This window comes from Pogoniulus pusillus, chromosome 12 (assembly GCF_015220805.1).
Source record: "Pogoniulus pusillus isolate bPogPus1 chromosome 12, bPogPus1.pri, whole genome shotgun sequence".
NCBI classification, from domain to species: domain Eukaryota; kingdom Metazoa; phylum Chordata; class Aves; order Piciformes; family Lybiidae; genus Pogoniulus; species Pogoniulus pusillus.
The window spans coordinates 1,468,938-1,482,713 of record NC_087275.1 but is presented as its reverse complement, the minus strand read 5'-3'; the positions used below and the strand labels follow the sequence as shown (position 1 = coordinate 1,482,713).

The 13,776-nt window shown below is 49.0% G+C and overlaps 1 protein-coding gene across 2 annotated transcripts in view; it reads left to right on the top strand.

The window, feature by feature from the left end:
• MPZL1 (myelin protein zero like 1) overlaps window positions 1-13,776 on the top strand; it is a 50,952-nt gene that overhangs the window by 16,773 nt on the left and 20,403 nt on the right. For both annotated transcript variants that reach the window (XM_064152241.1, XM_064152242.1), the window contains exons 2-3: window positions 8,341-8,495; window positions 11,366-11,579. In XM_064152241.1, coding sequence (XP_064008311.1) covers window positions 8,341-8,495; window positions 11,366-11,579 — 369 coding nt within the window. The remainder of the gene's footprint in view (window positions 1-8,340; window positions 8,496-11,365; window positions 11,580-13,776) is intronic.

Below are 13,776 nucleotides of genomic sequence, written 5' to 3'. Positions count from 1 at the left end.
GTTCTGTTGCTGGGTGCCTGGCAGCAGAGCCCAACCCCACCTGGCTACAGCCTCCCTTCAGGTAGTTGTAGACAGCAATGAGGTCACCCCTTATAGATGGTAACCTGAAGACAAGGAAAGTGGCACAGCTCATGTGAGCTTTTTTTTCCTTTGAGCAAGGCTTTAAGTTGCATATGTAAAAGGTGGTCTCTGAGTTCTCTGTGAAACATGGGCTTCGCTTAATTTTAAGTGCTGAGAGGCAGGAGTCAGGATCTGTGTGTGGTTGTAGAGCCATGATCTCATTGTAGTTATGGAGACATGTTGAGATAGCTTGGATGACTGCAGTGTTCTCATGGACGACTACATGCTTTTTAGGAATCATAGAATCAGCCAGGTTGGAAGAGACCTCCAGCCTCAGCCAGTCCAACCTAGCACCCAGCCCTGGCCAATCAACCAGATCATGGCACTAAGCACCCCAGCCAGGCTTTACTTGAACAGCTCCAGGGATGGTGACTCCACCACCTCCCCGGGCAGCCCGTTCCAGTGTCCAATGACTCTCTCAGGGAAGAACTTTCTCCCCAGCTCCAGCCTAAATTTCCCCTGGCACAGCCTGAGGCTGTGTCCTCTTGTTCTGGTGCTGGCCACCTGAGAGAAGAGAGCAACCTCCTCCTGGCCACAACCTCCCCTCAGGTAGTTGTAGACAGCAATAAGGTCTCCCCTGAGCCTCCTCTTCTCCAGGCTAACCAATCCCAGCTCCCTCAGCCTCTCCTCATAGGGCTGTGCTCAAGGCCTCTCCCCAGCCTCGTCACCCTTCTCTGGACACGCTCAAGCATCTCAATGTCCCTCCTAAACTGGGGGGCCCAGAACTGAACACAGCACTCAAGGTGTGGTCTAAGCAGTGCAGACTACAGGGGCAGAATGACCTCCCTGCTCCTGCTGACCACACCATTCCTGATGCAGGCCAGGATGCCACTGGCTCTCTTGGCCACCTGGGCACACTGCTGGCTCATGTTCAGGTGGGTATCAATCAGCACCCCCAGATCCCTCTCTGTCTGGCTGCTCTCCAGCCACTCCGACCCCAGCCTGTATCTCTGCATGGGGTTGCTGTGGCCAAAGTGCAGCACCCTGCACTTGGAGCTATTGAAGCCATCCCCTTGGACTCTGCCCATCTGTCCAGGCGGTCAAGGTCCTGCTGCAGAGCCCTTCTGCCTTCCAACCCAGCCACATCTGCCCCCAGCTTAGTGTAATCTGCAAACTTGCTGATGACTGACTCCATGCCCTCATCCAGATCATCTATGAAGATGTTAAAGAGGATGGGGCCCAGCACAGATCCCTGAGGGACACCACTAGTGACAGCTGCCAGCTGGATGTGGCACCATTCACCACCACTCTCTGGGTCCGGCCCTCCAGCCAGTTCCTAACCCAGCACAGAGTGTTGCCATCCAAGCCATGGGCTGACAGCTTAGCCAGCAGTGTGCTGTGGGGGACAGTGTCAAAGGCCTTGCTGAAGTCCAGACAGACCACATCCACAGGCCTCCCCACAGCCACCAAGCAGTCACCTGATCATAGAAGGAGATCAGGTTGGAGAGGCAGGATCTGCCCTTCCTAAACCCATGCTGGCTGGACCTGAGCCCTTTGCCATCCCTCAGGTGTGCTCTTATCACCCCCAGGATAACCTACTCCATCAGTTTCCCTGGCACTGAGGTCAGGCTGACAGGTCTGTAGTTCCCAGGTTCCTCCATCCAACCCTTCTTGTGGATGGGGACCACGTTGGCAGTTTCCAGTCTCCTGGGACCTCTGCGGTGAGCCAGGACTGCTGGAAAATGATGGAGAGCAGCTTGGCCAGCTCAGCTGCCAGCTCTCTCAGCACCCTGGGATGGATCCCATCTGGTCCCATGGACTTGTGGGTGTCCAGGTGGCTCAGCAGGTCCTGAACTAATTCCTCATGAATTTCCAGGGGAACACACTGCTCCCCGACCCCATCCCCCAGTTCAAGAGGCCTCTTGCCCTGAACTCCTCCCTCCTTACTGTTGAAAACTGAGGTGAAGAAGGCATTCAGGACCAACCTGGATTTATGAAAGGGAACTGTGATGGTTTCAGTATTACCTGCCCCCCCACACTTTGGAAATCACCCAGATTAAGCTGGCTCTGGAAATTGAATGAAGCTTATATTTACAGCAGCACAACACACAAGCAGATAGTTACAGTATAGACAGTTATAGACAGAAATAGACAAGGTAAAAGGTAACACAGAAACACAGCAGCCCTCCCAGAAACCTGAGTCCCCAGGAGGGGCCACCAACTGCCCCTTCACTTCCCCCTACCCCTCTGGGAAGAATGGAGGTTTGGCCAGGGGGTTTGGAAGCAAAGTGGATCCGTCAAAAAAAAGGCAGAGAAATTGAGGATGAGGTTAGAGAGAGAGATGCAGCTCGGAGCTCCCCAGCAGGAGAAGTGGAACTCCCTTATCTATGTTTTGATTCTTCTTCTTCTTGTATCTCTCAGCAAACCTATGAGTGAAGTAGACATCACCATTGTTTTCCTTTTGCAACCTGTAATTTAGTCCTTCTCACCAAAACATTCTAGCTAGCTTCAGGCTAGCACAGGAACTCATGTTTGCCTAATCTGGTAGCCTTCTATAATGGTGTGACTTCATGGGTAGGTACAGCAAGAGCACTGGATGTTGTCTACCTTGACTCTAGCAAAGCTTTTGACACTGTCCCCCATAACATCCTGGCAGGGAAGCACAGAAAGCATGGATTAGAAGAGTGGATAGTGAGGTGGCTTGTGAACGGCATAAACAATAGAGCTCAGAGGCTCGTGGTGAATAGCAGAGTCCCTTTGGAGACCTGTAGCTAGTGATGTTCCCCAGGGCTAAGTGCTGGGTCTGGTTTTACTCAACATCTTCATCACCAGCCTGGGTGTGGGGATGAAGTGTAATCTCTGCAAGTTTGCCCCTGGTACCAAGCTAGGAGGAGTGGCTGACACACCAGAAGGCTGCGTGGCCATTCAGCGAGATCTGAACAGCCTGCAGAGCTGAGCAAAGGGGAATCTAAGGAGGTTCGACAAGAACAAATCCTCCACCTGGGGAGGAACAACACATTGCACCAGTACAGGTTAGGGATTGACTTGCTGGAAAACAGCTCCATGGAGAAGGACATTGCTGGCTCAAGGGATGGTGCCAGCAGCGGCACTTTGGGTTCTTTGACCTGGGGGAACTTCTACTGAGCCAGACCTGCTTGATCCTGATGGGCTGCAGTTGTCTAGGAGGGGCAGGAGAGTCCTGGCACTGGAGTTGGCAGGGCTCATTAGGCAGGCTTTAAACTAGGTCTGAAGGGGGTGGGTGAGGCAATTACTCTCTCTGAGAAGGAGAGAGTGGGAAGGAAACTGGGGACAATTGAGGAACCGAGAGCCCAGCTGAAGTGGATCTACACCAATGCACACAGCTTGGGTAACAAGCAGGAGGAACTGCAAGTCCTGCTCCACCAGGGTGACTATGAGATAGTTGCCATTTCAGACACTTGGTGGGACGACAGGCATGGTTGGAGTGCTATACTGGGGGGATACAGCCTCTTCAGGAGAGATAGGCAAGGGAGAAGAGGAGGAGGGGTGGCCCTGTATATTAGGGAGTCACTCCTTGCCACTGAGCTTGAGGTGAGGGATGAAGGGGTTGAGAGCTTGTGGGTTAAAATCAGAGGGAGGACTAACAAATCTGACATCCTGGTTGGAGTCTGTTACAGACCACCCAACCAGGCTGAGGAAACAGAGGAGGTATTTTACAAACAGTTGGAGGCTGTCTCAAGATCTTCAGATCTTGTCCTTGTGGGTGACTTTAATCTGCTGGGAACTTAATTCAGCAGAGAGGAGGCAGTCCAGGAGATTTCTAGAGTGCATGGAGGACAGCTTCATGACCCAGCTGTTAAGTGAACCCACTAGGGGTCAAGCTCAGCTTGACCTGCTGCTGTCCAACAGAGAAGGGCTGGTAGGAGATGTGACAGTGGGAGGCTGCCTGGGGTGTAGTGATCACGAGTTAGTGGAGTTTTCAATATGCAGGGAGGTAGGGAGGCACTTCAACAAAACCCACACCTTGGACTTCCGGAGGGCAAACTTCAGTTTGCTTAAGAAACTTATTGCAAAGTCCCCTGGGCAGCAGTCCTTGGGAACAAAGGGGTCCAGGATGGTTGGACCTACTTTAAACAGGAGCTCTTGAAGGCACAGGAGCTGGCAGTTCCCATGTGCTGAAAGATGAGCTGGTGGGGAAGGTGACCAGCCTGGATGAGCAAACAGCTTCTGAAGGAAGTGGGGGAGAAAAAGAGGGTGTATCACCTCTGGAAGGAGGGGAAGGCTTCTCCTGATGTGTTTAAGGAGGTAGCCAGATTATGCAGGAGAAAAATGAGAGAGGCTAAGGCCCAGCTAGAACTTAGGCTGCCACCTCTGTGAAGGATAATAAAAAGCACTTTTATAAATGTATCAGTGCTAAAAAGAAGGGCCAGAAGAGCCTCCACTGCTTACTGGACCAGGAGGGGAACACTATAACTGATGATGTAGAAAAGGCTGAGGTCCTGAATGCCTTCTTCACCTCAGTTTTCAACAGTAAGGAGGGAGGAGTTCAGGGCAAGAGGCCTCTTGAACTGGGGGATGGGGTCGGGGAGCGGTGTGTTCCCCTGGAAATTCATGAAGAATTAGTTCAGGACCTGCTGAGCCACCTGGACACCCACAAGTCCATGGGACCAGATGGGATCCATGCCAGGGTGCTGAGAGAGCTGGCAGCTGAGCTGGCCAAGCTGCTCTCCATCATTTTCCAGCAGTCCTGGCTCACCAGAGAGGTCCCAGGAGACTGGAAACTGCCAACGTGGTCCCCATCCACAAGAAGGGTGGGATGGAGGAACCTGGGAACTACAGACCTGTCAGCCTGACCTCAGTGCCAGGGAAACTGATGGAGCAGGTTATCCTGGGGGTGATAAGAGCACACCTGAGGGATGGCAAAGGGCTCAGGTCCAGCCAGCATGGGTTTAGGAAGGGCAGATCCTGCCTTTCTAACCTGATCTCCTTCTATGATCAGGTGAGCCGCTTGGTGGCTGTGGGGAGGCCTGTGGATGTGGTCTGTCTGGACTTCAGCAAGGCCTTTGACACTGTCCCCCACAGCAAACTGCTGGCTAAGCTGTCAGCCCATGGCTTGGATGGCAACACTCTGTGCTGGGTTAGGAACTGGCTGGAGGGCTGGACCCAGAGAGTGGTGGTGAATGGTGCCACATCCAGCTGGCAGCTGTCACTAGTGGTGTCCCTCAGGGATCTGTGCTGGGCCCCATCCTCTTTAACATCTTCATAGATGATCTGGATGAGGGCATGGAGTCAGTCATCAGCAAGTTTGCAGATGACACCAAGCTGTGGGCAGATGTGGCTGGGTTGGAGGGCAGAAGGGCTCTGCAGCAGGACCTTGACCGCCTGGACAGATGGGCAGAGTCCAAGGGGATAGCTTCAATAGCTCCAAGTGCAGGGTGCTGCACTTTGGCCACAGCAACCCCATGCAGAGGTACAGGCTGGGGTTGGAGTGGCTGGAGAGCAGCCAGACAGAGAGGGATCTGGGGGTGCTGATTGATACCCACCTGAACATGAGCCAGCAGTGTGCCCAGGTGGCCAAGAGAGCCAGTGGCATCCTGGCCTGCATCAGGAATGGTGTGGTCAGCAGGAGCAGGGAGGTCATTCTGCCCCTGTAGTCTGCACTGCTTAGACCACACCTTGAGTGCTGTGTTCAGTTCTGGGCCCCCCAGTTTAGGAGGGACATTGAGATGCTTGAGCGTGTCCAGAGAAGGGCGACGAGGCTGGGGAGAGGCCTTGAGCACAGCCCTACGAGGAGAGGCTGAGGGAGCTGGGATTGGTTAGCCTGGAGAAGAGGAGGTTTAGGGGAGACCTTATTGCTGTCTGCAACTACCTGAGGGGAGGTTGTGGCCAGGAGGAGGTTGCTCTCTTCTCTCAGGTGGCCAGCACCAGAACAAGAGGACACAGCCTCAGGCTGCGCCAGGGGAGATTTAGGCTGGAGGTGAGGAGAAAGTTCTTCCCTGAGAGAGTCATTGGACACTGGAATGGGCTGCCCGGGGAGGTGGTGGAGTCGCCGTCCCTGGAGCTGTTCAAGGCAGGATTGGACGTGGCACTTGGTGCCATGGTCTGGCCTTGAGCTCTGTGGTAAAGGGTTGGACTTGATGATCTGTGAGGTCTCTTCCAACCCTGATGATACTGTGAGTTCTGGTGAACAATAAACTATCTATGGCACAGTCTTTGTGGCCAAGAGGGCTAGTGGTATCGTGGGCTGCATTAGGAAGAGTGTGTCCAGCAGGCCAAAAGAGGTTCAGGAGAGATGTTGAGCTGCTGGAAGGTGTCCAGAGAGGGCAAGAAGCTGGTGTGGGGCCTGAAGCGCAGCCCTGTGGGGAGAGGCTGAGGGAGCTGGGGGTGTGCAGCCTGCAGAAGAGGAGGCTCAGGGCAGAGCTCATTGCTGTCTGCAACTACCTGAAGAGAGGCTGTAGCCAGGTGGGGTTGGGCTCTTCTGCCAGGCACCCAGCAACAGAAGAAGGGGACACAGTCTCAAGCTGTGCCAGGGCAGGTCTAGGCTGGATGTTGTTAGGAAGTTCCTGGCAGAGAGAGTGATTGGCATTGGAATGGGCTGCCCAGGGAGGTGGTGGATCCACTGTCCCTGGAGGTGTTCAAGAAGAGACTGTCTGGGGCACTTAGTGCCATGGTCTGGGTGATTGGCCAGGGCTGGGTGCTAGGTTGGGCTGGCTGAGCTTGGAGGTCTCTTCCCACCTGCTTGATTATATGATTCTATGAATTAAAGGTATTCTTGCACAGAAACAGAGGTATGATCAGAAGCAGATTACTTGCACTATCTCTATGCAGAAAATCATGGCTTACATTGGAGTTACCAGGGACATGTCAGAGGCACACCTCTCCACAGGATATGTGCTTTCATATGGATGTGACCCTTAGCACGGAAAGACACTCCTCTGTGATGCTACAGGGTCAGGCTTTGTTACTTGACGTAAACTCGAATGAATGTACAGATGTGTCTTTGCTTAAATCTAGCTAGGGATCGTGTCTGCAGTTTAAAGGTGCCAGATGAAGTGTATATTCATCAGGTTTTCCAAATCATGTTGACTTTCATTACTCTGTGGTAAAAGCAACAGCAAAAGCACAATATTAACCTCGATTCCTTTAAATTTGGAGAGTAATAGAATCATAGAATGGTTTGGGTTGTAAGGTGTCTCCAGGGTCAGCCAGTTCCAAGCCCCTACCATAGGCAGGGACACCTCCCACTAGGACAGGTCACTCAAGGCCTCATCCAACCTGGTCTTGAACACCTCCAGGGAGAGAGCAGCCACAACCTCCCTGGGCAACCTGTGCCAGTGTCTCACCACCCTCACTGCAAAGAACCCTTTCCTTACATCCAGTTTGAATCTCCCCTCTGCCAGTTCAAACCCATTCCCCCTTGTCCTGTCATTACAAGAGCTTGTCAGTAGTCCCTCCCCAGCCCTCCTGTAGGCCCCTTCAGATTCTGGAAGGCCACTCCAAGGTCTCCTTGAAGCCTTCTCTTCTCCAGGCTGCACAGCCCCAACTCTTGTAACCTGTCTTCATAGCAGAGCTGCTGCAGCCTTCTGCGCATAATGGTGGCCTCCTCTGGACTGGCTCCAACACTTCCATGTCCTTCTTGTGTTGGGGCTCCAGAACTGCACCCAGGACTTTGATCATATATAAGCTTTGTGGTAGAAAACAATTTAACTACTGTCATACTTCTGAGCTATAGCTGAGTTATCATTTATGAAGTTTTGCACATAAGTTATGTTCCCCAAGAAAACAAAGACTTTGTAGCGTGCCAGAGAGCAAGGGCAGATGGCACAGCTGGAAACCAGAGAGGTTTACTCCTCAGCTTTCTAGCGTTGAGTTGTTTGTACTGTGTACAGCTGAGAAAATGTGGAAATGAGAAACAAGATGTGTGCCAGAGAGGAAACTGAGTAATAGCTGGGTCTAAGATGTTAGTTCCTTTCAGTGGCACTTATTTATTACAATGTCTGCTGGCAACTAGTAGGAAAGAGTTTAAAGGTTGTCTTCTTCGGTATGGAGTTGACTTCCACAAACTGTAGAGGAAACATCTGTGGATGGAAAACATCCTGTGACAGATAATGCACGGAAAGAAGTGAACTGCTCTGCTTTTGTTCGTGTTGCAGGTGTAACGCACTGACTGCTCACGCCCTTGTTCTAAGAGCTCTCCATGTCTCTTCCCTTACAGGCAGTGTGATAGGAACTTCATGATGCTTGTAACAGCGCTGATGCCACTTTTTCTTTTTCCTCCATCTCTGTATCTTTCTCATACAGTATCAGCAGTAGAGGTCAACACACCGGAGGAGATATTTGTGGAGAACGGGACAGATGCAAAGCTTCCGTGTACGTTTACGTCCGTGGACGTGATCAGCAGCGCAGCGTCAGTTTCTTGGAGTTTTCAACCAGAGGGAGCTGCAACCCGTATCTCAGTAAGGAATGTCTGTAGGGGAACAAACCTGAGAGGGGAGGCTGTGTTACATGTGCAGAGGTCTTGGTTCTGAGGAACAAGGGAATGCGGATTTGGAGCCTCCTTCCCTGTGTCGTGTCTCTGTCACTGTGGTTTTAGGGGTGCTTTTTTAGAGTTGCTTAAAAGTATTGCCATGCTGTATCTCTGGAAGGACTGGAGTGTGCACTGACTGTAAAATATGGTTGTGGTTTTAGTCAGAGGACAGGAGTGCTGATGTGGCAGCAGCATGTAGGAAGCAGATGAGTGACTTCTACTGAGCTCTGTATCCTCTTGCAGTTGAAATGAGCTGTGGAGCTGTGCACTGAATGATGACAGTCACGGAATTTGAATTACCCCTGGTACAGTGTTACATTGTGTGCTGTGCATGGGTTTTATTTTCTGCTTGCATACTGTATGGCTTCCATTTGCAGGGGGTTAAAATAAGACCAGTCTCCCTTGTTTCTAAGCAGAATTTAATTGCTGAAATCAGTAAGTAGTTACAGCCTTGAGTTTTAGCTATTTGACAAGTGAAAAGTCAGACTTGCAAGCAACTTAGGATAGTTTAATAATTGCCATCACCTATTTCCTGTGTGTTGATCCTAAGTGTTCTCAGATCCTTTAGGTGTGAGCCTGCAAAGTAGCTTTGGTAGGTTGTTAGCTGTTCTCTTCCTCTGTTGCCTAACCTGTACACTTGAGTCTGACCTCTGTGATGTTTCTGCTTCTCTCTTATTCCTTGCCCTGAGTGAGAATTAAGAGGAAGTAGAACAAGGAACTCTTGGGCAGTGGGGAAGTTCTGGGGACAACAGGTTGCTCAGCCTGTTAGTGTGTCTCCTGCTGCTGCAGACATGAGATAATTTGAAATCTAGGAGACCTTCAATGCTCAGAACAGAGATGATCCAAAACAGTATATGACATCTTGGTTTATATATACAGGTCTGAACAATCACCTTCTGAACTGAGTAAATACTTAGTTTTGATAAGGGAGCTCTTTTCTTTGGCAAGCCAAAGCAGCAGCTGGGCAAAAGTACGGTGTATTTCCCACTAATGTTGAACAGGATGGGGGTAAGAAGCCATCTGTTTGTATCTATGCCACTCTGCATAGAAATGTCTACCATATATCCCGTTTTGTCCTTCCCTTTTGGCATCACTCTTCAAATCTCTTATTGTAGAAATGCACCTTCAGGGCATAACTTTTAATTGGAAACTAAGTCAATTTAGATATTCTACCTGAATGTAGTCATCAGCACAACTGAGAGGAAACCACATCATCTTTGAGCAGGATTAGGGTTAGGGTGAGATGATCTGATGTTAATTGTCTGTTTCTTTTGAGGGGCTGGGAGAGGAGGAGAAGGAATATATATTTTTGTTCTTCTGAACCCAGGTCATGTCAGTTACGTGGATTGGTGGGCCTTAAGTTGGAAGATCAATCTCATGATTACCTTATGTCTGAGATAAGTACTTGCTTCTGAAAAGGATGGTCCTGTGCCTCTTTAGGATCAGCACTGGCCATCCTGTGGCCATGTAGTGAGGCAAACTTGACTGAAAGCTTCACCTGCTTGAACCCTTCCTCCTCCACAAGCCTGGTTATAGACATATCTCTGCTTGAATGAAACCTCTGATGACAGCAGAGTTGCACAATCAGCTTTAGGCTTCAGAAGAAGTCTCCTGTTAAATCTCTTAAACGTGGAATGACTTGAGTAACTGCCTGTGCTTCAGGACATATTTTACTTTGTGATTTCTCCTCCTTCAAAACCTGCCTGGGTGCATTCCTGTGTGATCTGGTATAGGTGATCCTGCTCTGGCAGGGGCATTGGATTGTTGAGCTTGGGAGGTCCCTTCCAGCCCCTGACAATCTCTGACATTCTCAGATTCTATAAAGAGGATTGGCTGGTAGCCAGTTTGTTCTGTGGCAAGGAACTTCAGCTTGCCTTAAAGAAGGCTGTGGATCAAGGAAGCTGGAATAGTGTCTTGCATTTCTTTAAACAAGCTGAATTGAAGGGAGTTCAGGTTGTGAAATGAAGAATGAATGTGCTTCTGCAATACAGCTCTGACCCCTCTCTTAGGGTTATAGCCGAGGGTTTAAACAAACCATGAGTTTGTTGTCCTGTAGACATAGCCCACAGAGTTGTCTGTGCCCTTCTGCTGCTGTAAATTGCCGTTTTGGTCAGGTAGAGAGAGGAAATGTACACATCCTCATACTTTACTGAACGATTCATACTCTAAGGACTTTTGGTTGTGCCTAGGAAGTGCAGGGCCAGTGTGCAGCTTAGTCACCCAAACCCCAAGAAGCAGTTCTATTTAGTCACTGTGAAGGTTTCTGGAAAACAGATAGATGTGTTCTAAATTGTCCATGGGTAGAGGGTAGGAGAGTATTGCATGTTAATTTAGCTGTTGCAACCAACACACAGCAAAAGATGAAACAGGAAGCTTGGTCTCCTGTTCCTGCTGGGATGCAGCAGGCTTCCTGTGCTTGAAAGACAGATGGCTGTGGTCCAGAACTGTTCTGTCCTTTAATTGTTCCCAAGTTACCTGCTCTTCCCCCCACCTCCTTGTCGGCAAAACCCTGTTTCCCTCAGAACAGGGAGAAAACACCCCAAGCAATCCAACCACAAAACCAAACTAAGAGAAATCCAAACTTTGCAGCCCGTTGCAGTAGTGTGATTGAAGTATCATGGTTATGAGATCAAGAGACAACAAGTCAGAGTAAAGTGGTGAGGCAGGAGGGGTTAAAAAAGGTCTCCAAAACTAGCTGTGTATAGTACAGTGGATTCTGGGAGAATGATGCAAGAGAAGCACGGTAGCTCTGTAATCTCTAATTGCATTGTTCTTATATCCTCTTTTCCTTGCCTGCAGTTTTTCTATTACTCTAATGGAAAGCCATACCCTGGAAAGGACATACCATTTAAAGACAGGATCACTTGGGCTGGAGATCTTAACAAGAAAGATGCTTCTATCAGTATATCAAACATGCAGTTCCGGGACAACGGCACTTACATTTGCGATGTCAAGAACCCGCCTGACATTGTTGTCAAGCCAGGAGAGATCCGAGTTAGAGTTGTGGAGAAAGGTATTCCCTCGCTGATGATTGCTTTGATTCCTTCGGCTTGTTTCTTTACTTGGGGGGGTTATTTGTTATTCCCCCCCTCTTTGTTGTCTGTGTCACTTTTCTTGAGGGTGGGGGGAGTAGCCTGGAGGGAACAACTATCTTTTTAATTCTTTTCTTTCAGGTCCTAATAATTGGATGGACATTCTGAGAGCTGTTTAAAAACCTCTGTGCCCTGTTCCTCTATACCTAGTGATTCCTGTGCTTTTAACAAGTGTTAGCAAAACCTGATGGAAGCCTTGATGAAAATCCATCTCCTTATTTCTAAGTCCTGTGAATTTTATGTTATGTTACATCAAGAGTTCAGATGACTTTTGAAATCCGAGTAGCAGGCAGAGAAAGTGTCAGAGTCTTCTTCTGAGAAACCACCTTTTATATGTATATTGGGAAAGGAAACTAGTAACCCAGCCTGAGCATGTGGTGACTTACAGTGAAATACTGCTGTCTTCCCTGCAGAGGTGTTTGTTTGGGACGTGTGTTCGGTCTTTCACCTGGGTGTTCTTCAGTGTCTATGGTGACCTGTATGAACTGCAGGGCTAGCTATGGGCAGTCATTCAAGGCTTCTGGGTAGCATCTGGTAACAGTGATCACAGTTGGTGAGCACTTACGTTCTGTGTGTCAGTTTGGCTCTTTATTGCCTTTGGCCTTCCAGACCATTTGCTTGTTCTGGAGGTCAGCCAAGTGGGACTGAAATGGTTCTTACAGTGATCAGATTTCCAAATCTGTGTACGTTTAATAAGGACAAGAATAAATGTTATGTCAGCACTGACATTAATTAATTTAGCTATTCCATTAGATGTTAGTCTGTTAGGGTAGATACTGACATATGTGTTCAAACTAGAAGGATAACTGCTGCTGTAACAGGTGTGTAGCCCTGCTCGTGAGGTCATTCCATATACTTATGTAGGCAAGGTCTATATCTAACTATTGTCTTCAAAGAGCAGTTTGATTTGGATGGGATCTCTGGGATCCTGCCATCACTTAAGACTTCCTCTTTAGTTTGAATTCTGTGTACAACAGAGTTTATTTTGTTATGATGTATCGATGGCCTCTGTGAAGAAGCAGTAAAGTAACTGCTGTTTTGGTAAAGCCTCTTCAGATTTTAAGCCAGGGTAAGCAAACGAAGACTGCCGTCAGTACACTAACTCAGCTGTCTCTTTTTCCAACAGACTTGCATGCTGGCTTCCCCATAGGTCAAGCCTCTGGGCAGGAGAATCTCACTGTTTCTGAAGAGAACCTGTAGGAGGAAAGACTTGGTTTGAGTGTGATCAGAAGTTACAACAAGTGGGTAATCACTAGGTTACTGAAGATAAGATCCAGGGGAAGCAGGGCTTCAGACTCTTAGGAAGACTTGGAAAACAGATTTTTCAAGCTAGAGCTGTAAATGTTGTCTTGCATTCTCGCGTAGCTTGAAACTGCTGTTTTGCTGTTGTAACAGGCTGTGGCTCATGCTGAACTGAGCTGGAGAAATCTTTTGGACTGAAATAAATACATGTGGACTCTTCTATAGTTAAAAAAGAGTGAAAAGTCTTTTTTTTTAAGCTATGCCTACATATAATTGTTCTGAATCATAAGTCTGGTGGTGTAAATGGTTCAAAACCACTGCTGTGGTTTAAGCCCACCCAGCTGGCACTAACCATCACACAGCTGCTCACTCTTTCCTTCCCCCTTTGATGGGAGGGAGAGAAGAAAATAAAAGGCTTAAGGGTCAAGATAAAGGGCTGGGAGGGCTCAGTCCCCAGTTATGGTCATGGCAAAAGGCAGACTAGACTTGGGGAAATAAAATCAACTTCATTTAAGCAACAAAACCTAATATAATAATAATATAATAATATACCGATTATGTGAGAGGAGGACAGTAACAAATACAACTAGATCTTAAAATCTTTCCCCTTTTCTCACTTCTTCCTCATCTCAGCTCTGCTCCTGAGTTTCCTACCCCATCCCCTCCAGAGGCACAGAGGGGTGAGGAACAGAGGTTATGGTCAGTCTGTCTCATGTTGGCTTTGCTGCTTCTTCTTCCTCAAGGAAAACTCACAGCTCTCCTCTGCTATAGTGTGGGGTACTCCACAGGTTGCTGGTGGGATTCTGCCCCACTGCTGATTTCCAGGAGGTGCAGTGGCTCAATCTCATCATGGGCCACAGGGGAATTTGTGCTCCA